Source organism: Saccostrea echinata, unplaced genomic scaffold, assembly GCF_033153115.1.
Source record: "Saccostrea echinata isolate AGI-Se365-2 ecotype Australia unplaced genomic scaffold, CSIRO_AGI_Sech_v1 ptg000033l, whole genome shotgun sequence".
Classification (NCBI taxonomy): Eukaryota; Metazoa; Mollusca; class Bivalvia; order Ostreida; family Ostreidae; genus Saccostrea; species Saccostrea echinata.
The window spans coordinates 9,192,715-9,220,301 of NW_026889782.1; the positions used below are offsets into that span (position 1 = coordinate 9,192,715).

At 33.6% G+C, this 27,587-nt stretch overlaps 2 protein-coding genes across 2 annotated transcripts; one reads left to right on the forward strand and one right to left on the reverse strand.

Moving 5' to 3' along the window:
• Positions 1 to 3,744: 3,744 nt before the first annotated feature.
• Positions 3,745 to 14,015, reverse strand: LOC133198975 (uncharacterized). The gene is made up of 3 exons (XM_061334870.1): positions 13,946 to 14,015; positions 8,557 to 8,706; positions 3,745 to 6,745 (listed from the first exon to the last, which is right to left on the reverse strand). The coding sequence occupies exons 2-3, from the start codon at positions 8,702 to 8,704 to the stop codon at positions 3,810 to 3,812; spliced, it is 3,084 nt and encodes a 1,027-aa protein (XP_061190854.1). The 5' UTR covers positions 8,705 to 8,706; positions 13,946 to 14,015; the 3' UTR covers positions 3,745 to 3,809.
• A 7,648-nt stretch (positions 14,016 to 21,663) lies between these two features.
• On the forward strand, positions 21,664 to 27,311 carry LOC133198089 (uncharacterized). The gene is made up of 3 exons (XM_061334235.1): positions 21,664 to 21,690; positions 25,330 to 25,780; positions 26,041 to 27,311. The coding sequence occupies exons 1-3, from the start codon at positions 21,664 to 21,666 to the stop codon at positions 27,309 to 27,311; spliced, it is 1,749 nt and encodes a 582-aa protein (XP_061190219.1).
• Positions 27,312 to 27,587: the final 276 nt, after the last annotated feature.

A 27,587-nucleotide genomic window follows, 5' to 3' on the forward strand; every position in this document is an offset into this window, starting at 1 on the left:
GACATGTCATTATATCTTTATTTTGACCCTTGTTAAAAAAAAAATCAACATAAAAATTTGTCCATGCCAATTTTGTGCCATCCAGTTGCAACATATTTTTTTCTGACAAGTCCACAATAGGACCTGACATTTGTCAAGTTGACAAATTATCTGACAAATCGACAATTATCTAACAAGTCAACAAGTTTCATACACTATAAAGTTTATAAAAGAAAAAATATCATCTATGACAGCAAGATTCCGAAGCATGCGCACTAATAGAACACTTTATATTTCCGGTGTTTTAACTTCACTTCCTCTCTCTCTCTCTGAACTGATAGAGAAAGAGAAAATAAATACAAAAATATTCTAGTTTCTTATAAAATTTTATTTTTTTGAGTAAGAATTGCACAAATGTAGAGTCTCATCGGACAGAAATCAACACGTTAATTTCTTACAGAACTTTTCTTTGGAATGAATGAATTTGTGGTTTGGAGCATAAGCTTACAAAATAAATATTTTTTTTTTTTTAAAATGTCATCAAAATCTTATTTTTCAGCATTAACTGCAAATGCCTATACATGTATATATGCTTACAAGTAAATGCAAATATCTTGTATAAATCTATTTTTAGTTTTTGAATTTCAATAAATACTTCGAAATACGGTCTGTATGAAAAATCAAGTATAAAATTTTGATTTCAATGGGTATACCCCAAAAATGTTTGAAATGATGTGATGAACAAATCTGCGCATCTCTATTAAAAAATGACTGTTTTGAACATCCTAATAAATGAACCTAAAGCTGATAATGATGAATGCATTGAAAATTAAGACAAGTTCTTGTGTATTAAGCACCTGCACTAAACATCGGTATAATCATACAAAATTATTCAGTAAATATTTTCAAAAAAATTACAAAAAATCAAATGTATAATGCCTGCGTATACACATTTTGAATTTTTTTAATTCCAAAACTGTAAGATGATATTAAAAAAGGGGAAAAAACTTTGCCAAAAGAAAAAAAACTAAACTAAAATCTACACTACTGACATCTAATCTACAAATTTATTAAAAACAAAACAAAAAAATCTTTGAGATTAAAAAAAAAAATAAATATGAGCATTTCAGAAGTAAGTTTTACGGTTAAGATACTACATGCATGTATAGTTTGCCAATCAAACATAAATATTTTTGAGACAGTTTACAAACTGAGAAAATATAGCATGATAAATCACCTTGTTGATATTAAATGTAAGAACATTTACTACTTAATTTACTTAATTATTTTAGCTAGATAACTATATGTCACCAAAAAAAAAAAAATCCCCCCAAAATATTGGAAAACTACCCATCCCCCTTTCTGTGAAAAAATATACTTAAAAAAGGCTTTATTCTTTTTTTCTAAAGTGAAATATTTGACCGTCCATTTTCAATGTGTACACTTTACACTCATTCAAATACATTCGGAACAATAAAATGTTTCAACCTTTGAGATCATAAAACGAATTACTAACTACAATATGAATATTTTGGTACAAAATATTATACATAGATACATTTTGATAAAAAAAAAATGCATATAAAACTCATTATGGAATGCAAAGGAAATGGCTAAACGTGGTTGATGAATGATGAATATGAAAAATGTGGTTCCGATTGGACGAAATCTTTACCCATTAATATTTTTACAAAGTCTAGACTGCGTACTTGGATTTATATTGAGATCAATTGATAAACGATGACACATGACACTCACTGGCTATTGGCACATATTCATTTGAGTCAGATTCAAAAAGAAGAGGGGCATAAAAATTTTAAAAAATAAATTTAAGCATTATAAATCAAATACATTATAAATCAAATACATATCATCAATTATTCAATCATCTCTGTATCACACTCAATTTATATATGAGAGTTGTTGAAAAATAAAAATATGCAATAAGCTTGGATATTTTAAGTTTTTTTTACCACTAAGACCACCTGTCAATTTCAAAATGGCAAAATGGATGTTCAAAAATATTTTTCAATTGCATTACAAGGTATATTTGCCTTTAAAAAGGGAGAAATTAAAAAAAAAATACAATTTTTATAAATGCAAATAAAAATTTGGTATTCAAAGGGCAAAATTTTATAATAATATATTTATAGCTTATATAAATCATTTCCAAAAATCTGCATGGACTGAAACTCCCACACTGTATGAACAGTTTAACACGGCTAGAGAACAAAAGGACAAAAAAATGTACTATCTCACAATGTTAAGTATTCATCACCTTCCCTTGCTTAATCAAGACAAAGTTTACAAAAAATTGGGGGGGGGGGGGAAGGGGACATTCACCATTAACAACTTCCTCACACTAAAATTAGCAATATTACTCAGCAGTTTAAAAACAACAAATGACAAACCATATACAACAAATACATGACACACTGCAGACAAACTATGGCAGGAAAAAAAAACATACCACCTGAGTAGTATAGGAAAAACATTTTCTTTTTACCTCCAAGATGAAGCTACACAAAAAGAGAGAGAGTCCCTTAAATATACATATATTATATAGTAAAAATCTTAAAAAATGTGTCTTAAAAATGATACAATTTCTTCCTTTATTGGCCAAAACTTCTATTTAAACCATGAAATATTGAGAAAAAAAAAATTAAAAATGAAAATTTTTGATGTTGTTTTACATATGGTGGTAAAATGTATAAACTATGAAAAGAGAAAAATGGCTATCATATGCAGAACAAAATGTGTGAATATGGCACACTCCTGACTAGGAAAAAAATTTTGGTTACAGTTATGGAAGTCATGCATCTTCCAACATGTCCAAGTGATTCTACTCTGAACACATTTGTAATTTTTCTTAAAAATTGTAGAGATAAAAAAAATTTGAAGATTGTGTAACTTGACACTTCCAATATGCTTGAGCTTTCAAAAGTGAAAGTAAAAGTAGCTGCAAACATTTACATACATGTACAACATGGGAAGAAAATACTTCAAATATAACACATACATAATTTTTTCCTCTAAATATTTCTACACATCTCACCTATAAACAATTTTTATAGGAATGTAAAGGCAAATATATTCTCCATTATGGCACACAGTGTTAAGAATAAAATATTGCTATAGTTCTGCTATTAAATATTTTTCTTTTAATAAAGAAAAGATGGTGTAAAAATCCTGAGTTTCAAAGCTTGCAAATGATTAATGAATGTGTGAAATAATTCAATGGAATGAACAGATTGATTTAAATCTTAACTACATACATTTTGACAATATGAAAGAATTGTCTTTGGAAGGCAATATGGCTGAACACACTTATACAATTTGCATATTAATAAGCATTTTGAGCAATGGCTGGTTTGTTTACAGGTAAAAATCAATGTTTTATTGAACACAGAATATTGAACAACCTACTTTTATAAATCTATTGGCAAAGTAATTGATAATCGCATTAAGATTTTTTCAAAAAAATTGTATAGATAATTCCTTAGTGGAAAAATAATAAAATGCAATTACATAAAATGCATGAACACGTCACTTAAACGAACCTGGCTGACCTGCAGTAGTAAGTAAAAATTAATAAATAATTATGTTTATCAGCTACATAATGGTGCACAGAGCAACAGCACAATAAAAATATTTGTCTATGTAATCCTAAATTTTGAGCAAACAATTTTCAATTGCTGAGGAGCAAAAAAAAAAACACTTTATTTTACCACAATGAAGTCCATGGGTCTGTTCGCCTCTACAGCAGTGTTGTGGAATCTTATATTCTGAGCAAGCAATTTTCAACTGCTGAGGGGTAAAAAAAAACAACACTATTTTTCCACACTTAAGTCCATGGGTCTATTCGTCTCTATGGTTGGGTTGAGGAATCCGCTCTGGGAAACAGGGGGAAACACCTGTGGCTGAGATGCCCGTGGGAACATGTTCATTGGATTTCCATATCCAAAGGTAGGGGGCAGCCCATTGGAAGTTGTAGCAGGAGTATTGTATTTGGCCCCCGTTGCATTTGGATATGTCTGATTTGCCATGGCGTTGGCAAACAATGCCATGTGCATGCCTTGTAGGTGTTGCATCTGTAGGAGATACATTTGCTGCATATCGGTAGGATTACTTGGCATCATGGAGGGCATGCTAGAAATCTGGTTGTCTGTAGCTGGTGCCTGACCATTGTTGATTGGAACACTTTCATTGTTCATCTCAACTTTCTTTCTCCTTCTTCTTCTCTTTTTGGGTTTTTCTTCTTTTTCTTCATGTTTTTCATCTTTGATTCTGTCAGGACTTAAAATGGCTGAAGGCGGGCTTGCTTGATCAGAAATTCCTACAGCTGAGTCAGATGACAAACTTGAGCAAGGTGATGAGGCAGACTTCAGGCTTGAATTCTTTGCACACATCTTTGAATCCTGGGAAACTTGGTCTGTGTCAGTTATTCGACCAACATCTAGAGAAATATCAAACTTCTCTGTTTTAAAACATGTACTTTTGATGTTATCTGGATTATATTTGGGGACATTCTGGCTTTCGTTTGTAATAAGCATATTATTTTTGCTTTGCATGGGATTTCCTGTGGAGTATTCCTGAGTGTTTGTATGAGACATTAGGTCCTTATTAACATCTTTTGCTGACTGGTCATCATAATGTGTTTCCATGGATTGAACACTTCCAGATTTTGAATGAACTTGAAGAAATTCATTGGTTGGCGTATGAGACCTTACTTCATTGTCACATTGACTAGATGCTGAAGATATGGGTGAATATTGAGGAGTTGATGAATATTCATGAGGAGGTGGAGTTTCTACAGAGATCTGACTCACATTAGATCTTGGCAGTGATATGGCTGAATCTGCTTGACTGACATTGGAGTCACTTCTCGGTCTCCCAACATTATCCATATTTCCACTATCAACGCTCGCAGATGACAAATTGGACGGACTTTGTATCTTGCAGAATAATTCTTCAATTTCTGCTGCAGATGGAATGCCTTTCTTTCCGTTCTTCAATTTGAGATCAACAGCTTTCCCGATTTCCTCTTCATGTTGTTTTTCAATGTGTTTATACAGGTGACTAGTTTGGGTAAATTCCCTGTGGCAAAACTTGCAAGTGTATGGCTTAGAAGTATTGTGCATGCGCATATGAATTGTTAAATGATGGCGATGAATGAAGGCTTTTTCACAAATATTACATTTGTATGGACGGATTCCCAAATGCATCTTCTTGTGCTGGCGAAGAACACAGGCTTTGCTGAAGGATTTTCCACAAACATCACAAGTATGAAGTTCATCCGCACTGTGAGTTTTTACATGTTTCTGAAGCTCTGCATTGTCTCTAAATGTCAGATTACAGACCCCACACTTGTATGTCCTCTCTCCTGTGTGAGAACCAATATGCATTTCCAAGTAAAAAACTTCGTTGAAGCTTCTTCCACAAATATGGCACTTGTACGACTTCCCGCTATGAACGCGGAGATGTCTTCTCAAGTTATTGTACTGGCTAAATTCTCGATCACACTCGTTACATTTATACGGCATGCTTCCAGTATGGGTGGTCCTCATGTGTCGCTGTAGTTCATAACTATCACTAAATTCAACCTTACAGATACCACAGCTACAGGATTTTTCATTATGGAGTTTCATATGGTTGTGAAAATTTCCAACTTGTGAAAATTTTCTACTGCAAACTTTACATTCATAAATCTCAACAACCTCACTCTTCTCATCTGATTGACTTTTATCATCTGATAAACTTCCCTTTCGTTCTACTTTCTGGTTTCGGCGGTTTGGTTTAGACTGGCGTGCTGTTTTAGGTTTCTCCGGCTTTGGAGACTCATGCCTTTTTGGTGACATCTTTGGGCTTGATACAGAATCAACTTTAGAAGGCAAAGGAGATGTTGGAATTGGATTTGCTTGTGGAATATAATTTGTAGGTTGACTTGAGGTCATTGGAGGCATGAACATCCCAGGGTTCATAAACATCATAGGGTGATGAGGAAAATTCATAGGCATGGCAAAGTTTCCATACATATTCATATTTATGGCTGGATACATTGACTGTTGGGTCCCTGGATTTGCTGGCACTGGTGGATAAGGCACCCTATTTTCTTGATGTGACATATTATATGCGCCACCAAACATGTGACCTGGTTGAATGGTATTCATCTGCTCAGGAGATGTATCAGTTTGGACATGTCCTGGAAACTTTGAAGTGGTGTACAGTAACTTAGACTTTTTTAATTTTTCCCGAATTTCATGATTTTCTTGGTCAATTTCCCTCTTGGCTCTGTTGATGATTTTCTCATACTCCTTTTCCAGCTCTTCCTCTTCTTTTTTCACCTCACCTTTTGTCTCAAAATAATCTTTCCTCTTCAACTTTTTATGTCTGTATGACATAAATTCCTCTACAGTTGAGGAATCATTGCTGGTGTTTTCTGGAGGTGGGGGTGAGGTGCTGATGACTAACCTATCTTCGTCTTCCTCATCATCGTCATCTTCATCATTACTCTGAAATCCATTCTCCAAATTCTTAACCCTACTCTCCTTGCCTTCCTGCGTACACTCCTGTGAAGCTTTCACAGCTTCTAAAATTTTGCGTTTCTTTGGATGGATTGCACTACCGTCATCCATGGGTCGTTGCCTCTTGCTCTGGTATTGGTTTAGCTCTGTCCTGAGTTCTTCGGTGTGATCACATACAATGTGTTGCTGTAAACTTAGCAAAGTCGAAAATTTTTCTTGGCAATGGCGACATCCATAGGATTCTGAAACACAAGGAAAACCTTGGTAAGAGATATGCATGGGAATGTGAAATATACATGATGTATTCCCCCCTTCTATATATATTTATATATATATATACTTGTGTTCCAACTATTGTGATTAGTTGATTAGTCCCCCCCCCCCCCCCCCCCGGCACAGTGGTTAGAGCATTTGCTTTGGAGTCCGGGGAGTAAGGAGTTGATCCTTTAGTTACATTGCAGGTTCAAATCCACTGTGACAGGGAGGTCAGTCTTTTGGATGAGACCATATAAACCGAAGTCCCATTGTCACAGTATGTATAGGTGCTGGCATGATAAAGATCTCTCACTGCTCAAAGGAATAAATTCATTTAGGTTATTTTGCTAATTTTTGATTTCAGTACAAAAAGTAACTCATTCTCATTATTTGGTCGATTTTCTGAAATGTGTAAATTTAATTAATTTTCTATCTTTAATAAGCAGCAGGTGATTCTATTGCATTGTGAGATATAGGAATTTTTACATACTCAAATTGACAATTGATCATAATTCAACAGTCTCATTTTGCTTTAATAACATGTATTAATTAATTCTCATATGATAAGAAAATCTATGTACATGTAAGGTTTGTTGCTGCTGTTGTTGTTTTTCTGTAATTCAATTTCTAATGATTTAACAACCAAGAGTTTATCAAATCTTAATTAATGCTGATTTCTTGTAAGGAATTATTGACTCGTACTTGCCATTTTTGCACATTAATCATCAAGAGCTATAAAAGTGAAATAAATGAGATTGCATGATTTAAAAAGAAATGTCCTATGAATCTTCCAAAAATCTTCCTCTAAAACATCCTGTCAGTCCACTTATTTAAAATGTTCAATGCCAAGGTTAAATCACAAAGGGATCTTAAATATATTCAGTAATTTGGACATTCACGCAGATCTGTTCGAGAAGAAAGAAGGTCTGGCATGTGCCTGATATGGGGGAAAGGCGAGGTTTGTCAAACTATGATGTATGTTAGACCTTGAGAATGTCAAATTTTTAAATCTTTGAAAACAAAATTATTTTTTCTGTGAATCTTAATATCCCTTTTTGAACTGTTTGCACTGTATCAAGGACATACATGTATACATATATGTCTATACCGGTATATAGAACAGTTACCCTACATTACAATTTATTTTAAACCAATATTCTATTGCCAAAAATTTTATATCGCTGTATATCACAATTTTCCCCCAAACTATCACAATAATATCATGATATTTTTACACACAATTTTTACAATAATTTTAAATGAATATCCATAATTCTTCCTATAAATATGCTGAAAAAACATAACTTCACTTTTTTTCAATTGTTATTTAATACATAATGTAAAGCATGTTTGGATGTTAGGATGCCGTTCATTTACCGTTTTCAACATTTTTTTTTTAACACTTCCTGCAATTATAATTTAAAAAGTTTGAACAAATAAATGAATAATTTCTGGAATTTATAACTATGTACTTAAATACTGGTATTTTATTCTCCGTATCATGATACATATCAAGCAATTAAAAATCACGATATACCGGTATACTAATAAAATCACACATCCCTACCATTCACGTCTTAAATGCTTTTTAAGTATGTTTTGATAAATTTTGATAGAAATTTTTTGACTGCATCACTAAACCTAAATTAATCCCATCCAGAAAAGAAGTATGTTTACTGTATATTTATAAATATTTCAAATAATGCTTGTCTTGTCATTTCTGGCTCAGCTGTTAACAGTTTAATAAAAATCTTTTGATATAAAGGCTTTCTGGAGTAGAAGCATTCTAAAAACATACCATTTTTACTGTTAGTTTCATTGCCCAGACTTCTCGTAAGGTTGTTTTCCGGAAGAGTTCTACCCTTGAGCTTGTCAATCATGTCTGTCACCATGGTTACTTCTTGTTTAAGCACGCCCATAGTCCCACCCAACACTGCATCCATCATCCCTGGAAATAGAAAAAAAAACATTGTTACTTTTCTTATATATCATGTGTATATTGGCACATTCTGCTGTTCTACTCCATTCTATTTATCATGAAATATTATCAAACTAAATGCAACACAATTTCCTTTGATATGAGTATTGAACTCTAGAATGCACAAAATAATGTTACAGTAAGAAAAAAAAATTACAAAATCAGATCAGGGGAAAGCATTATTTGCCAATATTTGGGGTTCATGATTTTCTATGAAATTTCTACAGGAAAGGGGCATAAGTCCTGCCAATTTAGTAGATTTTTTTTTTTACAGATGTTTAGATTCACTTCAAAGTCTATTTTTCATTTCCTTGCCTCATGTCAATTGATAAAGTTTCTGGGCAGAAATTATCAAAATTTAATATCTAGGTCAAATTTTGTGTCCAAATCTTTATCAGTATGTTTTCATTTATTATACAAGTCTTAGTATTGAATTTTACATACTATGATCAATGTATGCTAAATCTTAATTTAATGGAAATTTATTCATTTTTGTTCTGTTTTAAATGCTGTTTTCACTATCTTGTAAAGAAATGGTAATATTTTAAAACTATCAAAAAGTAACTATATGAAATATGACTAATATATACAGGTACTGTGAGCACTGAACTTGCAAAATGATACCCTACACTCTCATATCTCATCAGACCTGGGGTAATGGTAATGTGTAATGGTAATGCAGTGTACCCGGGTAATCATTACATTTTTTTAAAGTAATGGGATATAACGTGTAATGGATCCATCTTTCAATTAAAAGTAATTGTAATGTAATGTAATCTCATATGTTCATTTTTTGCTTTGGGAAACCCCAAATATCTGTCCAATCAGAACAAAAAATAGGTGATGCAAATTGACACTACGTAATAAAGATTCTGTTACAGTATCATTATATTTTATTCAGTGGTAAAAGAAGGAGTTGCAGATAAGAGATGGGTATCTCCAGTATCATAGAAAGAATGGCAGTGTCCTTGTTTTGCTAAGAGAAACACCAAATATCTGTCCAATCAGAATATAAAAAGGGTGCATAATGGCATTATGTATTAAATAATCTGTGAAAGTCTCACTGAAGTTTATTCAATGGTATAGAAGGAGTTGCAGATAAGAGATGGGTACCCCTAAATATTACAGAAAGAATGCCTTGTTTCTATGTTTTGCTATAACGGTAAACCCCAAATACATGTCTGATTAAAACATAAATTAAGAGATGCACAGTGGGGCTATGTAATGAAGATTCTGTAAAAGTCTCATTAAAATATTTTAGTAGTATAAGAGTTGTAGATAAGAGATGGGTATACCCGAAAGTTTTATAGGCTGAAGGAAGTACGGACAGAAGGACATACTACCCCTATATATCCCCCGCTTTTCAAACAGGTATAAATATCTATTTCAAATTACCCCTATATATCCCCCACTTTTCAAGCAGGGGTATAAATATCTATTTCAAATTTGATTATCTATGTTAAAAAATTTCCTATTAAACTGTATCATATAAGTAGAAATCAAATTACCCTTTCATGAAAAACAGGGATTTTCTTTTAAAGTCATTCCTGGCATGGTTTAATATTGATACTTTTTGTGACCATGTTACATGCAACATATATATGCTTCACTACTTGGATAGAAAAGAGAAAGTTGTGGAAATACTAGGAGAAGTTTTTAAATGTGAGGGTACACAAAGGAAAATGCTTTTTCATGTTCATAAAGATCATTCCGGTTATATTATCCTGTTAATATCTGCATGTAACATTGACAGAACAAGTAGAGAAAACTTTATTTTAAAAGAATTTCTGAAATAGAGAAATAGATGACAAATAAAGAGCAGTGATTCATTTTTAAAATGGTTATCATGGGTCCAAAGGACCCCTCTTAATGAAAATAATGAGTCCCATGCCAAAATCAATGCCTCCAAAACCAATGGTACGGCATATTATATACTACAGAGGAAATTCTGGTGAAATATAAAAGGGTATTGCACGAAAGCGCAAAAGTTTTATATCGTAGCTGTGAATGGTCTATACTTTGACTATTGAATTGGAAGTAAGAATACATGATTCTGTGGCATAATAATAATATATTGTAACTGTGCACCTTGTTTCTATTTTTAGATCATAAATACGATCTTCAATCGTCATACACAGAAACAGATCAGTAATGAGTTGTTCTATTATATGTAAATGAAGTAAAGAAAGTTTTTAATGAAAACTAGTCAGAGAGAAAAATTATCAAATTTTATAAATTTACTTTGCTTCTAAGGAAAAAATTAAAATACACAGGTTAATCTTAAATACAAAGGTATAGTATACTTTTCAGAAATGTTCCACAGTAGGCATAATTGAACTATGCTATCTTACTTCTAAATATTTTCTGATGTCTGCAATTTAACAGTGAATTGTGATATACCTGTAAACAGTTATAATCACTCATGCATATCGCTTAGCATGTTGAAAATATGCAATGGGTCAGTATATGGAAACAATCTAAAATAAAAAAATTTATTGCCTCCATTTGAATACACATTAATTGAAATAATGTGTCCTGAGCAAAATTTGTGCATAATTTACGCAGGACGCAGACCAAAATGAATCACTGAAAGAGTACACATTTTTTAAAAGTTGAGAGTACGTTGTTTTTTGATAAATATATCTCCTATTAAGATTTTTAATGAACTGAAGACGATTTGATGTCAATTCTAAAATATTGTCCATCTTACATGCTCCGAATTCATTAATTTCCTCTGCTTAAAAATGATAAATTCTGGTTAAAAATTGAAATATGATATATCATGTGTACACAGTTTTTTTTTTTTTTTTATCCAAATTCGAATGGCTACTATTATTTTATTTTTTTTCCTTGTAATGTCACACTTTAAGTTAATTGCATTAGAAAATTCTTACCATATTTAAATGTAATATGTATTTAAATGTTATATGTATCTTCAATCCGGAAAATTTTCATATCTAAAAGGGGAATTTTTGACATGTTTACCGTTTACCGGTAGTTAAGACATCATTGATAAATCCCTGATTAACTACCTAACTTAGATTGTACCACCACAAAATCTTGTTATTGTTAATTGATGACTTAAAATTCATTGATACTTCACCATTTTCACATAACAAAGAGCATTTCCTTCTAAAATCTCCCCCTCTAGTATTCAGTGTATTATGTTACATAAGGCAAAGAAAGCCTTTGTTTACATTGCTAATTGCCAAGACCTGAAAGTCTTTGTTTACAATAATAATTGCCAGACCTCTTTGCAGAAAAGTAAAGTACAAAAACCCCATATCCTCTATTAGGTAAAATTACATAACCCCCAAAATCAGTGGTACTACAAAATCAAGCCATGATGATGAAATACTCAAGTACACAAAGAGAATAGGGGAAAAGTGTTAATAAGCTTTAAGACATGTGTGTGTATACATGTGTTAGCAAATACAAGCAGGTGCTCCCTAGAAAAAGAAAAAAAGCACAGCTACATGCCTGAGCTGTGTGTTAAATACATTAATTGATGCAGCTCAATACATTGGTCTTTGTGAATGTATTGAACAACAACAATAGGTTTAATCAACAAGGGGGCCCCAGGCTGGGTACACACAATAGGGGGCCTAGTCTCTTTGTTTGTATGGAGATAATTGTTGTGTTGTTGTTTTTCTTTTTTTCTTGGGATTATTCTGAGTCAAAGGATTACAATAAGATTATCCCATTCTATGAAGGTTTTGAGTCATTCTGTGTATACTTGTTGGATTTGCTTGTTATATAATATGTTGACTTTTTTAATTGATAATTTTCCTTGTAGCTGTTTTTCGGAATTTTCAATTCAAACTGTAAAAAAAAAAATTGGGGTCAATTTTCGTTCACTTATATTTTTTGGACACATACAAGATAGTACAAGACAGTAATATATCTATTTCAAAGTGTAAAATTAAGAAAATAGTTTTTTTTTATAGTTAATACTGTCATTGTTATAAAATTAGTATAAACACCGGAAAACTAATTGGGTGATATTTTTCTCTCATATGCATTATTTATATAATAAAGAAATATTAACATGACTAACCCCATGCGAAATAACACCTTACTATTTTGTTTTTTGAGGGGAAAAATGTAACAGGTGCATGTACCCTAGCTTTCCCCATCATTCATATAATTAATATTAATGTATCAAAGAGAGCTTTAAAATATGTCACAGTTAGATATTGGTCCTGGGGTGTACATTAAGCACAGCATCAGGATTTTGATTAATGTATTCACCCTTTGAACATAAAACACCTGGGGTAAACATGACAAGAACATGTATCAGTCAGTATACTTGTGTACTTGATGCCTTTCTTAATCTGTTAAATAATACACAAAAGTAATAAAAAAATTTCATAATGACATGCAACTCTATTCTAAACCCCAACCATTACCAATATAATTTTTTTTTATATAATGATACTATATAACTGCTACCAAGTCACTTAGACAATGAGCATCAACTCATTTTTTCAAAAGTACTGCTGGTACATGTATTGCACTGCTTTGTCAATTGAGTATTTCCCAAAAAATAGTCCAACACTAGAAATAGAATTTTTCTAAGAAGAACTGTTTTCAGCAAATGTGTGGTTTTGTTGTGTATTAATAAAAAAAAATGTTTTAAGACTTTCTTTTAAGGAAAAGTTTAAATTGTCTTTGTGTATTCAATTCATTTGAAAAACCCACATAAAAAGGTTTAACTCAAAGTAAAATAAAAAATGTATATAATTGTAAATTCTCAGGTAACTTAATCAACTGTGCTGTAACTAGACTGAACACGCTGGATGAGTTTCAGTCTTTGTACCTTGACGTGGGGGTCCTTTGTTTATTTCTAGATCATCGACCTTTGTTCAACGATTACGATACACAAAACCGCAGATAATGGCCACGTCAATTAAAATAAAAATTCTCAAGAAAGCTAACTTCTAAAAATAAATAATGCATATAGGAATAGGAAGAGTCATCAATGACGCATCTATATAATCAATTTTTGTTTGTAACTAGTACACAAAATGCAGCCATGTGATTCACCTGAGCCTAGGAGAAATGTTTACATTCGATGACGCGTTGATCTCATTTATGGGACATACTCGGCATACTCTCCACAGAAAACAAATGTAGCTTAACAAACATGTGCAGTGAAAAGTTTTCCTAAATTTATGCTGCTTAGATTGAAAAATAAAAACCGATTTACCTGTCCGAAATCCTTCTGTTGTTCAGTACCGAAAGCCATTCTTCTTTCTTTTTTCCCTCCGTCAGCGTCAACCGTATGCTTGAAAAATGATATCAGTCAATGGTTCAATAAGCGCTTTGGGGAATAGGATTTTTCTTTGTGAACGATAAAGGAAAACCGACCAATCATTTTCAGTGTTGCATGTCAGCGGCGGGATAATTAAGTGGCACGGATCTAACGGGCTAAAAGGCTCTTTGTTGATCTATGAAACGATATTGTTTAACTTACTGTATATGATAAAAACCTTTTTAAGATATGGAGATAAGTTTGTTGAATATACGACGCTTTTAATAAATCAAAAAAAAAAAAAAAAAAAAAAAAAAAAAAAAATGGTAGCAATATTCAATTCGTTTATTGACCAATTAAGGGCCCTCATGGGACAAAAAGAAAGTACATTGTTAAAATGTATATAATGATTATGATCATACACACGAAATACAATATACATATACATAAGAGATATACATAACACAATATTTTCAAAGTGTTTTTAGAGCTAGATATTTTTTCACAAGCAAGTTTAACATGAATGAAAAATTTTGTAAGATTTTACATGCAGCTAAACTTGTTGGTTTTAGTCGTAAGTTCTTTTTTGAAACGAAATCCAGGACTCTATACATTGGATCCACTTGGGGACCTTAAGGCAGTCAACGTCATTCTTTCGGGTACCCTGCATGGATGCACTGTGCATGTGCTGGCATCATATACACAGATCTACAGGGAGATATCAAACATGTAGAGGGTCCTGGTAAAATGAGTCATATATAATATAATGAATATACAATACTACTTATATAATAGTGTTGTACTTCGCATGCACTATGCCTGAATAGTAGTCAGGGTTTGACACATGGTGCACGAGTCGGAGGCGAGTGCACTATGTGTCAAACCCTGACTACTATTTAGGCATATTGCATGCAAAGTGCAACACTATTGTTATTATTATGCTGACTGTTGTATAAAAACGACAATATTTTCTCCATTTCCAATGTTTCATCACCTCTTGCATTCATGTTAGTACACCCCTATTATGACGTCACGTTGTGCTACTTGTACGTTATAATCTTTTTTCTTTAATTTTGAATGTTCCATGTACAGATAGTTTCAGAGAATTTTAGTTGTGTGAAGGGTAAAAAATTGCAAGATATACTATTTTATAAAAATTATTTTGTTTATTTTTTTTTTCTTTTAGTGTAAAATATTTGAAACTAAGTTTATATATATTATAATACAGTGCTATAGATAACGGCGTCTGTGGCGTAATCGGTAGCGCGTCGGATTGACAATCTCCTGTGGCGTAATCGGTAGCGCGTCGGATTGACAATCTCGGGGTCGTGAGTTCGATCCCCGGCGTGGGCGCTATCGGTTTTTCTTCAGAAAAAGAAGCCGTGCTCTATTTCGGCATAGTATGCTTACGCTATATAAATCCTTAGACCACTATGCGAAAATAGTTGGGTATTGACTATATAGTGACAAACTGACAGGAAGCATAATAATACATATGAAAGAAATCGACTTGTCATACTACCCTCCCCCCTTTCCAATAAAAAAGTGAAAAAAGTTTTCGGATTAATTTGGACAGTACTTGTGCAAGATTATACTACCCCCTCCCCCTTTAAGGTACAGAATGTCTACAGTAGTTTATATATTACACACTCGACCAAAGAGGGAGTGGGGAGGGATTGGACAGTCGGGGAGTGGTACTGTTTACTGTTCAGGAAAGTGTGAGGAAGACATCAGACAAATCTCGGGATGTATTTACCACTTGGAATCAAATTTTAAAAAAAAGTGTGCGGAGGGAACACAAAGATACCCCAAATCTGAAATATTCCCCCAGATTCAAAAGTGGAGGGGGTAATTTAATTAGACTAATATTATTAATTATGCGAATTGTAAAAATTCGGTCTATTTCAATATTTTATAGGCAGACGCTTTTTCCTACATTCTGAAAAAATGGCATTCTATAGAATGTAGTGATATTTATCTGCTCTTTGTCTGTTATTAAGATATTACAAAGTCTAATATTTTACGGCATTCCACAACCACGTCATCTCCCAGTCATAACTGGGAGACGATGATTTGCTGAATTTAATTAAAATTGTTTGATTTTTCTTAGGTAGTACATGTATATTCAAATTATATTTTTCAAATCCGAATTCTGTTTTGAAGACTAAAGCAGTTGTCATTTTAATTGTCTCATTTTTTTTTAAAAAAAGAAGAATGGTTTTACAGATAAAAATAGCGATCCCCCATTTTCAAAAAAAAATTAATACACTTCACTGTCCGAGATCTAGACTGATGAAGAAAATTAAAAGAATTTCTGGGGACATCAATCCAAAGTGAAACACCCAAAACACCCAAGACTTTTTTGGTATAAATAATTTGATCGGTTGTTTGAAAAAAAAAAAAAAGAGTTAATGTAATAAGTAAAGAAAAAACAGCGCACATTTTTCTGCAGAAAAAATACCTTGCAAATGAAGCGCTCTGACCTGCCAACCATTTTTTTCAGGGAAAACACACAGAATGTTGTTAACATTGAAAAAGAAAGCAGTAGAAATTAACTTATATATTTATAAGATATATAGATAAGAATTATAAGTCCCTCCGTCTTTACACATGACGAAACGTAATACTATGTTTTGTAAAGGGAAAGCCCCCTCCACCCCACCCCACCAGACCCACCCTACCCACCCCCAAATCAAAGTTCAATAACCTGCCATGCCAATAATCAAAAAAGGATGAAAAAAAGGAAGAGATGTTTTGCATAAAGTAAATACTAAGGGGTCCCGGGTGTGGGGAATGGAGGCACCTTCACCTCCCTCTACTCCTACATGTATATGTACATATAGGCTAATTATAAATACACATTATGTTTATATTTTAACCTTAAAATTTCTAAAATTCAAGAGCTTATATGGGGGCTTGGACCCCGGACCCCCACTAGACATTCTGTGGTTCTCAATGCGGCCCCCGATCCCTGCTTCTGAAAAAAATACAAGCCACCTGATTCCTATACGTACATTCGCCCTAGTAAGGCCTACATGGATGAAGGGGATCGGGAGCTACATATTTAAGGGGTAAGACGTGGCAAGGATCAATATAATTCGATTTGTGTTGCATGCCAAGTACATGTTCTATACAGTAACATGCGCGGATGGGGGGTTTGGGGTTTGGGGGGATTCGGATCCACCCCTGGAATTTGCAGAGTTATTAAAAGTATATGTTACATCAAAGTTTTTGAGAACTGGATTGTATTTTTTTTTATTTTGCATGTCAAGAAATTTTTGGGTTGGACATTTTTTTGACTGGGGTGGACCCCCCCCCCCCCCCCGGAAAAAATCCTGGATCCACGCCTGGGTAAGTATAATTTAACACATGAAAAACATGCGTAACTCTTGTTCATATTGTCACGTTCTAAATTTGAAATTACCGGGTGGGAGCAACTACAAAATTTAGAACATTTTGTCATGTTGTAAATTTGTATTTACTCCCACCCATGCAGTAAATTCAAAATTTGCACTGTAGCACGTGACAATAAGATAGAGATTCCTGATCTCTTCACAGGTACAACGTGCATTTATTTTATTATATATTGTACAATTAAATGGCATAACAGTTTGATGTGGAAGGCAATTGAGGAATATAAGGAAGAAACTAACCAGATATCCCCCTTCCCCCCTCACCCGTCAAAATATGTAATGCGGAAGTAAGAGTCGGAGAAAAAGTTGTACAGGGGAAATATTTCAGATCTGTCTTCTTGATGAGGAATCAATGCTTGTTTACCATCGTCAACCCCTTTTTTGGATGAATTTTGATAGAATAAAAAAAAAGCAATTCTGGGTTATTCAAGCATTTTGTGGATTTCAGGGCTTAGTCATTTCTGAAGGGAGACATCTATGTATCTGAAAGCTGTGCACTCATTGAGGAAAATACATCCCCCATCCACCACCCCCCCCCCCCCCCCCAAAATATGCCAATTAAATTTAGGGGTATACAAACTTCAAGTATTGAGAGTTTTTGTTGTCATTAAATCCCCCCCCCCCCCGGACACACACACACACACAAGTACACAGCTGCAAATCTTTAATTTGACCGTGGAAGATCATCACGCTTTGAAATGATAAATTTGAAAAGAATTCTGAATAATTTTTAAACATACAATAAGAATTGCCTATTGATCTCTTTATTTACACTTTCCCATTCATAAAGCATCTTCATTTTATGCGTTCATGGTCAAAACACTGCCTTCGATCGTAAGAAGAAGCTCTAGAGAGTATATAGGGTGACACAACCAATAATCCCCCTCCCCCTCCCGGAATCTTAATAGACTGCATCTCTAAGAATGCAATGCACAGCAAACGAACACATGTTTTTTCATAGTATGTGTGAGTCTGAAATTACCCTGTTCTTAACGGCTTTACTTGTGTTGAATATTTACTCAGAAACTGAATCCAAAATAAAATTAAAAAAATTAAACATTATCTTTGATAGACACTTTAGTTTTAACCGTCCATTAATAAAATTGATATACTATATTGCTCAATTAATATCAATTTTTCATTTTATATAGGGGTTGCTTTTGATAATTTCGATGCTATAACATACTTAAGTACACACGACTGCTTGCGCTATAGTAAAAGGAATCCGTTGACCCTTAATTTTAAACTTAATTGTTAAAAAATGTAGCGTACGTGACAACTGCACATAAATGTAATTAGATAAATCTGGGTCAAAGACAATCTTGTAAGTGTATGTCCTCTGTCATTTTGAAAATTTAGAATTTACCGTCTGGTAGTAAATACAAAATTCATAACATGACAACTAACATGAATTTTTACTGCCACCCGGTAAATTCAATATTTACAATATGATACCTTTACAAAATTTAGAATTTGTACAATTTAAAGTATAATTGGACAATCACATACTAATTTAAATTGAACAAATTCTAAATTTGGTAAAAGACATAGATTTTTAAAGACTTGATGTTTTAACTTTTCCTATATTTCCTATAGTATAATATTAGCCCAAAATTTTTCGATCGATCAAATGCAAGTGTAATTTTACATAACCTGGAAAATTTAGTAGGGCCGTGCCCTCCTCCCCCCCCCCCCAATAATTTTGCCAATATATAGAATACAATAGAAAACAAAGCTACTATATGCTTGTGCCCCCTCAATAATTACGTCGGATGACCTTTTTTCTGGCTTGAATTTTTTGGTAGTTGATAGTGCCCCCCCCCCAACTGAAAATGTATGGTTGTGCTCCCTAGCTGAAATTGCTTCCTACCGGCCTGGTACTACCGTGTATCCTAATGCAACGTGGGGAGATTACACAATCCTTGCATTGCAAAAGATACCACTTAAATACTGGTAAATTTACTGAGGGGACACAACTTTAAGTAAGCGTATTTTTTTTTTTTTGTAGTAAAGTGGCAAAATAATTTGGGATAATCCCCTCCCCCGTGCCCCCTCCCCCCGGTCTACGGGCCTCTCAGGTGCTTAAGAGTGTTTTTTTCTCACGTCCTGCGCCCATTAATGATTGAGCTTTTTTTGGGGGGGGGGGAGGGCTTAACAAGAACTAAATAAAAATCATTAATTTTATTGACTGTATCTTGTCAGGGTCTAGTTGTTTCTGACAAAGTTTTTAATAAAGCGGTTTTTAAAAGCTCGGTATTTAATTTTCCATTGGCGGGTATGTCTGTACCCGGAAGAACTGCACCCGTAATGCGCGAATCTCTGCCACGGTCAGTCAAAACCGAAAGCAGGACTAATTTGTCTAACAATTTTATAACTCTGTACCCCAGGTAAGATTTTATATGAATATAAAGAGTACAAAAAGGGACAGATAGTAGTTACCAATATCTAAAGTGTGGAAAACATGTACTTAAAAACGCTGATTCATACGGTATGTGCTTGGCGGATTTCCCCGACTATAATAATTTCCCATTCTAACATTGGAATATTTACATAGCTCTAGAGCCTTGCAGGATATCGGGTATGTTTTATCACACTATCAGTTATTTAACGTTTTACTGTTTATAGGTATTATATAGGATATCAGTTTACTATTTTGATTATAAGTAAATATATTGAAAGAATATATATGTATATATAGAGATACACCTAGCATAAGTGGATCCAGATTCGGCGGGAAGGGGAGGGGGTGGTTGTTAAGGAGGGGGCAAAATTTTCAGTGAACTTAATTTTTGTGTAAAGTAACCCCCCCCCCCTAAAAAAATTTTCGGACCCTGGCAACACGGACCCCTCGTGATAAAGTGGTATGATTCATAGATAAGAGATAAATATCTACTAGTACATTGTTTACCAAGAGGACTCTTTCGTTAAGGTTATTGTCTTTTGATTGGAAAAAAAAAATCATTCTTCTGTTTTGTTTTGAGTGGGTATAAAACCCTCCTTTAATCCACCTACCCCTCAAGTTAGGAAAAACCCGTACAACCTCCCGATATGTGTGACCGAAAAATTCTCAGTTCCTATATATATGCAACGTCAGCTATTTCCTAAAGTACTATATAATAAAACGCAACAAATTTGTAAACACAATGATCAGTGGGTTGGATATATTAAATATTCGTTTATGTTTTATTTGTTTATTTATTTATTCTTTATTTATTCACTTATTGTTTGTTTGGTGCATGAAAGGGTGCGCTTTAATATATGGGAATATAGACAATTATTATACATGTACATCTCTATTAAAAAAAAAAATCTGTACATCTCGGCTTTGAAATTCATTCCACAGTGATTTGCTTGATTTTAAAGGAAGAATGAAAAGTGTCATTTGAACAATACTACTTTCGTTTTAATAGATATATATTTCTGTGAAACAAAATTGTTATGGGTTATGCATGGTAGAGGAAAGTTCCTGCAGATCTTCTTTCTAGCAACAAAACAATGCTGAAGACATCTAAATAAGAAATATTTATCTTGTCTGTGCAAAAACCTCTGCTGACGTAGATTAAGCACATAACGTACATATGTAGTAACGGTTGGAAGCCACGAAATACATTAACACGAGAGAGAGAGAGAGAGAGAGAGAGAGAGAGAGAGAATATATCAAATATATGGTGTCATATATAGGACGCATAGTGTAAAACAAATATTGTTTTTCAAATGAGAGAGAGAGAGAGAGAGAGAGAGAGAGAGAGATTAAAATCAAGCGAAACCCCGTTCCTAAGTGCATTTTCGATTCAGGGGCTTTATTTTCAAACAACGTCTCGGATTAAACGTGACATTCAGCAATATAAGATAGGAAATTTGATATTTTTCTAGACTTGTCAAGTTTTAAGATGTATATAAATTAATCATTTTTAATTTTCTGATGAACACCCTTCAGGAGAAACCCGGAGTAAAGAACTCGTTTCTTTACACCTACCTTGTTTGTTTTATATACACGTTCTTTATGTTTTTTTTAAATTGTGCTCGTTCCCATCCTTGAATCATTCACCCTGGGCTTCCCCCCACAACCCCAACTTGTTGTCCCCCTCCATTTAAAAATCTTGGATCCGCCACTGTGAAATAAAATAAATACGTGTGTATGTTGAATTTGTCACTTTGAAAACAAATTCTTTTTGTTAAATGTTTGGAATAATTTTTATTTCATTAAGTCAATGTAATTATCTTTCAGAAGAACTTGGATAATGTTTACTAGGAAGTGAAATGGCAGCTGGATATCCAGAGTATCAGGTATATTAGATATAGATAACATATTACAGAATTATTGACAATTTATTGGGGGTGGTTTGGGATGTGGGTGGGGGGGGGGGGTGTTGACAGCCATCTTCACTGAGTCTTATATATAATAGAAAAAAGGGTAATTAAAGCAGGATTAAGTATGTCCCCCCCGCCCCGTTTTTTAAAAAGTATTTCCAGTTGCTTATTTTTTGTAATGCATGTATTATGTTTTTATATATTTATTTTTTCAATTCTGATATTTTTTTTTGATCGATAAATAATTTTTTAAGGGCTAGTTTCTTTTTCCTATGTTTGTTGACCATTATTTTATCATAATTTCCACCTTCCCCTGTTCTTCGTAAAATTCCTTATACACATGTCTTGACATAATTTATATCTTTCAAGTATTTATTAAGATTGTAGGAAATATTAACCTCGCAGCTTTACTCATATAAATGTGCTTTTTACAGTGATAGAATATTTTACATTGTTTATACATAACATGTAAAATTTCATATTTTTAGCTCTATACGAAAACAGGCATACAGACATGAGAACATCTCTTTTATAGTGAAGTTAAAAATTCAAGAGTTAATTGACTTTTTTCCCCAGAATGATTCACTCGACCGTGCAGAATTTCACAGAAAAAAATACACACCTTATCTCTGAAATAAAAATAAATTACTAAGCTGCAAGAGACACGACCTCATTCGTTTTGTGGGGATATTCTGTGCCGGCACCCCCCCCCTTCTATTTTATTGTCAAACGATTTCTTCTTTGAAATTTGATTTAAAAAAAAGGAAGATTAGAGATATGTTTACTGAAATATATATTCATTATATTACATACTTGACACAAGTATTTCGGATGCACTGCAATATTCAATATGCAAAGAAAGATTACTCGAAAAAAAATACTGTGTACAAGTAGAATTAATACAGTAACACGTTCATATAGTGTATCGTAATGTTTAGAGTATCGGGTCTAGAGAATTCAGTTATCACTGGCAAATAAATCTCTACAGGAAGAAGAAAAAAAAAATAAAAGTGGTCATAACGACATTTCTTTTGGTCCTGCATGTTTGAAAACATAAATTTATAAGTCAATACAAGCATACAAGATGTGGTACCTTTTACATGTATGTGTACTTGGCCGTGCTCAGTTAATTGCATTTATTTGCGGTATCATTTAATTCTCAAAGCAGTTTGTATTTTTCATATAATACAAAAAGTGATTTTAAATTCCAAATACAAAGATCGTATTTCGGAGCACGGTTGGATTAAAGAAAAATATATAGGCGAGGAGTGGGCAAACACATTGAACATTTCCCAAATAAGTAAACAAATTAAAAAAAACAAGAATAGATAATTTATTTATTTAGTCTTTCAATCTATTGCCTTCTTCAACACACGTGATTTTGACAATTTCCTCCCATTCCACCCAACCTGTATTTATCTTTCTCTCAGACGTGATAAAACCAGCTTAATTATGTAATTTATTAGACTTTTTGCTTATTTTCATCAGAAGTTTGTTGTTGGGTTTTGAAAGTTCATAGCTGTAGTTTTTCTATTGTATTTAACAACCCGTCGCATTTCTGTAGATAGTCAAATTATTCTTTATCTATTATTTTTTGTATAAATCCAAAATTTTTAGAATGCATATATGAATTCATCCGAGGCAGAACACGTGCTTACAGGGACATATACATGTGCATCACATCTTATCCCGAGTTTCTGTAATTAAATTTTCAATTTAAAAGTACTAGTTACTGATAAAGTAAAAAAGAAATGTAAACCAAATGACGAGTGCATGATTCATGCCGGAAAACACAGCTACAAATTCGCAAACCTCTTAAGAACCGTTTTCTAATGAAAAAAGAAATCTTAAACATGTACGTTAGCAAAGAATACATTTAGGCAAGTCCAACAGAAGTACTTGATCAATCTTTGAAATTGGATTTCTTTTTGACAAAGGTAAAGGGAATGCACCCCTGTCCTACAGAAAAAAAAACTATGTCAAGTACACATCGCTTTCCTTTCTGCACTGGTACGAGAACTTTGGACGCATAAATCATTCTTCTACGTCAGAAACTTGGATTTAATTCCTAAATAACTAAAATTGAATATGGGCTTTCTACAAATATATCAGTACTCTTTTTATGTGAATCGAACGTGATATCAAACATTGACAAATACTGAAATATAGAAAAACAAGATGTGTTTGTCCTTGAGACAAGATATTTGATTTGCATTTGAGAAAGTTTAACCTTTGCTATACATGTAAGTTGCCATACGGGGGCATCAGTGTTTCACAAACACATCATGTTTTTTTTTAACTTTGCTTGTCAAAGAAATTTTTATGTCCCCGTATCGAAGATTCGGGGGTATATAGTTTTTGCCCTGTCCGTCCGTCTGTGTCTGTCTGTTTGTTTGTCCGCAAAAACTTTTAACATTCCTTGTGACAAGACCTTTCTTTTGATACCATCATATTTGACCTTTTGACCTTGGAGTTTGACCCAGTTTTACAAAATTTTTCCCAACTTTAACCTTGGCCATAACTTTTGAACGGTTAGAGCTAGGGCTTCCATACTTCACATGTGTAATCCTTGTGAAAAGAACTTTCTATGGATACCAACAACTTTGACCCTTTGACCTACGAGTTTGACCTACTTTTGAAAAACTTTAACATTGGCTATAACTTTTGAACGGCGAATGCTAGGGCTTTCATACATCACATGTGTAATTCTTGTGACAAGGCCTTTCTTTGGATACCAACAATTTTGACCCTTTTATCTTTGACCTACGAGTTTGACCTACTTTTGAAAAAAAAACTTTAACATTGGCCATATCTTTTGAAGGGCTGGTGCTAGGGTTTTCATTCTTCATATATGTAATCCTTGTGACAAGACCTTCCTTTGGATACCAACAACTTTGACCCTTTTACCTTGACCTTGGAGTTTAACCTACTTTTGGAAAACTTTAACATTGGCCATAACTTTTGAACAGTTGCTGCTTTGGCTTTCATTCTTCACATATGTAATCCTTGTAACAAGCCCTTTCTTTAGATACCACCAATTATAGCCCATTGACCTTGACCTTTGAGTTTGACCTACTTTTGAAAAACTTTAACCTTGGCCATACCTTTTAAACGGTTATTGCTGGGGCTTTCATATTTCACATGTGTATTTCTTGTGAGAAGGCCTTTTCTTGGGTGCCATTAATTTTGACCATTTGACCTTAATGTTTGAATTACTTTTGAAAAACTTTTAACTTTTCCATATCTTTTCAATGGTTGCTGCTAGGGCTTTCACATTTCACAGGTATATTCCTCGGTACAAGACCTTACTTTGGGTACCAGCATATTTGATTTGCATTTGAGAAAGTTTAACCTTTGCTATAAGTTGCCATACGGGGGCGTCAGTGTTTCACAAACACATCTTGTTTGTTCTGTTTTACCAAAAAACTGAAATCGTGTCCTATTCGCCTGATACTTCAAATTTTCTTTTCCTGTCAACTTATATGCTGTTGGAGCCTCACTTGTTTTTCGCATGCTTATAGAAAAAAGCAACGGAAATATTTCTTTAATATTACAAGTTATATGATCATTCATTACATGTAAATGGTACATTATTTTTTTCTCATTTAATTGTAGGGGGTGAAACCCCAGTTTTCAGAAAACCTTGGCGAGAATATCGCAATAGAAGAAGATGGTGCCCATAACTGTGTTAAAGCCAGATGGAAATTTTCAAAATCCGACGGATTTGCATTCTCTGATCTTCCGCTCAAAGACGACCGGAAGTATGAAGCCATCTTTCACGGAAGTGGCCATGCAAGCATTGGGCTTACACAGACGGAACCAAGCCACTTGAGTGATATACAGCAAGCTGTCAAGAATAATCAGATCGTGTTGGTAACCGACGTTCGGTTCCATAAACGAAAATGCACGGTAGATATTGTTAAGAAGGCAGATAGTAGAAGAACATTCGTGTTTGAGACGAAGTACAAGGATTCCCCTCCTCAAGGGAAGATTTTAATGCCCGGTGCTGAAGTATGGATAGTCATTTACCTAAAATTTGGAGAAGGCATGACAGCAGAAATCAAAGGTAAACAACCAAGAATTAGTTTTCGACAATGAAATCAGGAGTTTGTGCATTAGAAATTGTGTTAGTTCAGAAATTTAATGGGCTGATTTCAAAGTTAGTTAATTCAACAAAAGACCGAACAGCTATCAGTAGAAATATCTTTTTCGGATAAATTTCACAAAGTTTCCTTTCCTAAAATAAAAAGTCACACATGTACATTATTTTCAATGTTGCGTGTCTAATATATGCTCCAAAAATATTGCTTGTATTTATACTTTCAGATAAAGAAGACGGGTCAGCTTTGCGATTTCACGAAAAAGTTGACAGAAATATTGATTTACAAAAAGAAAGACTAAAAATATCTCTGCTGTCCCCGATTCCTCTGGCTTATGCAGTGCTAGAGAACAGCCTGGAAAAAAGTCATTCTGTTCATGTCAAAACGGAACACATTGACGACAAAGAAAAGCCCAGGCTTTATCATATCAAAATAGGAATCTCCAACAGCAATGCAAATTCGGCCAACTCTTTGGAATTTTGTCCAAGCATTGCTGTGAAATTAGAGAGAGACAATTGCATAGGGGACTTTTATGTCTGCATATCCATCAAAGGGAAGTTTCATGTTCATAAGGATAACAAATGTGTCTTCACAAAAACGATTTCTCCTGAAGTGGATATTAATTTGCCGGTGTACGTCTGGTTCGAAATTTTTCGCATCCGATTAGAGACGGTAGAATGTTTGCACTGCTTTCATGAATCAGAGGCAATTGAAAACACAGAGGGAAGTGTCAGAGACATCTCTTCGCCATATGCTAAAGTTGCAGTAAACCAATTATTGAAGACATTGAGAGGCGTAGATCAGGAGTTGGAATCGGGAAAATTTACGGTAGAAGTTCAAAAGACATTAACTGATGCTACAAATGATCTGGAAAAATATGTAAACCTTTACTCTCTTAATGCTTCCAAAGCAGACGATGAAATTTATGAGGAAAAAGAAGGATACCTTACACCAGTTGATATAATGAAACCTTCACCTAGTTCTGGAAGATTACCCATAGAGCATGATGTTGATTCATGTGACCAACCAACACTAAAAACTTTACAACAGATGTTAATACAAATTGAAAAAACCGCCAAAGCCCACCATTTTGAAAGACAAACTTCTCTTGATGAAGTGATGAAAGCACTGGAAACAAATCGAGCCAAAATTGAGAAAGTTCGGAGTTCCCTTGATAACGTTAGCATACAACAACCCTCTCGTAGAGTGACTAGGTTTGAGTCAGTTTCCTTCCAAACCCATTTGCAAAAAACTTGTGCTCAATTTATCCAAACTGTGGAAGTTTTCCCACTCTGTGATCACTTACTTCAGGACGATATCATTCATCAGGAACAATATAATAACATTTATGACGAACACAGACGCCAACGCATCGAAGCAAGTAGAACATTATTCCATCATCTCTCAAAAAAGCAGTACACAACTGACAAAATCGAAAAAATAAAGCAAGCATTTATCGAGACCAAGCAGGAATATTTGCTTCCAGACTGGAAGTAACCGAGAGGTTGCATTGTTATGATTTTTGTTAGTGTTCTTGACATGTTTTTATTGATAAATTGAAACTTAAAGCATAAATGAGTTTATTTCATTCTACTCAATTATCTGTAATACACAGGACGCGTTTCAAGAAAATCTTATTTAATTTGAACAATAAATAAGTACTTCAGATAATTACACACAGATTAAATGTTTCATTGTAGGAGAGGAGATTCTGCTCCCAATGTGTATTTCAACGATACCAGTATTATTTACGGAAAATACCGTCTAAAATAT

What these genes read in the sequence shown, in the direction of transcription:
- LOC133198975 (XM_061334870.1), bottom strand. Translation starts at nt 8,704, where the DNA reads ATGATGGATGCAGTGTTGGGTGGGACTATGGGCGTGCTTAAACAAGAA. An exon ending in TGAAACTAACAGTAAAAATG is followed by an intron (nt 6,746 to 8,556) that starts GTATGTTTTTAG and finishes CTTGTGTTTCAG; the next exon opens with AATCCTATGGATGTCGCCAT.
- LOC133198089 (XM_061334235.1), top strand. Translation starts at nt 21,664, where the DNA reads ATGGCAGCTGGATATCCAGAGTATCAG. An exon ending in CTGGATATCCAGAGTATCAG is followed by an intron (nt 21,691 to 25,329) that starts GTATATTAGATA and finishes ATTTAATTGTAG; the next exon opens with GGGGTGAAACCCCAGTTTTC. An exon ending in CATGACAGCAGAAATCAAAG is followed by an intron (nt 25,781 to 26,040) that starts GTAAACAACCAA and finishes TTATACTTTCAG; the next exon opens with ATAAAGAAGACGGGTCAGCT.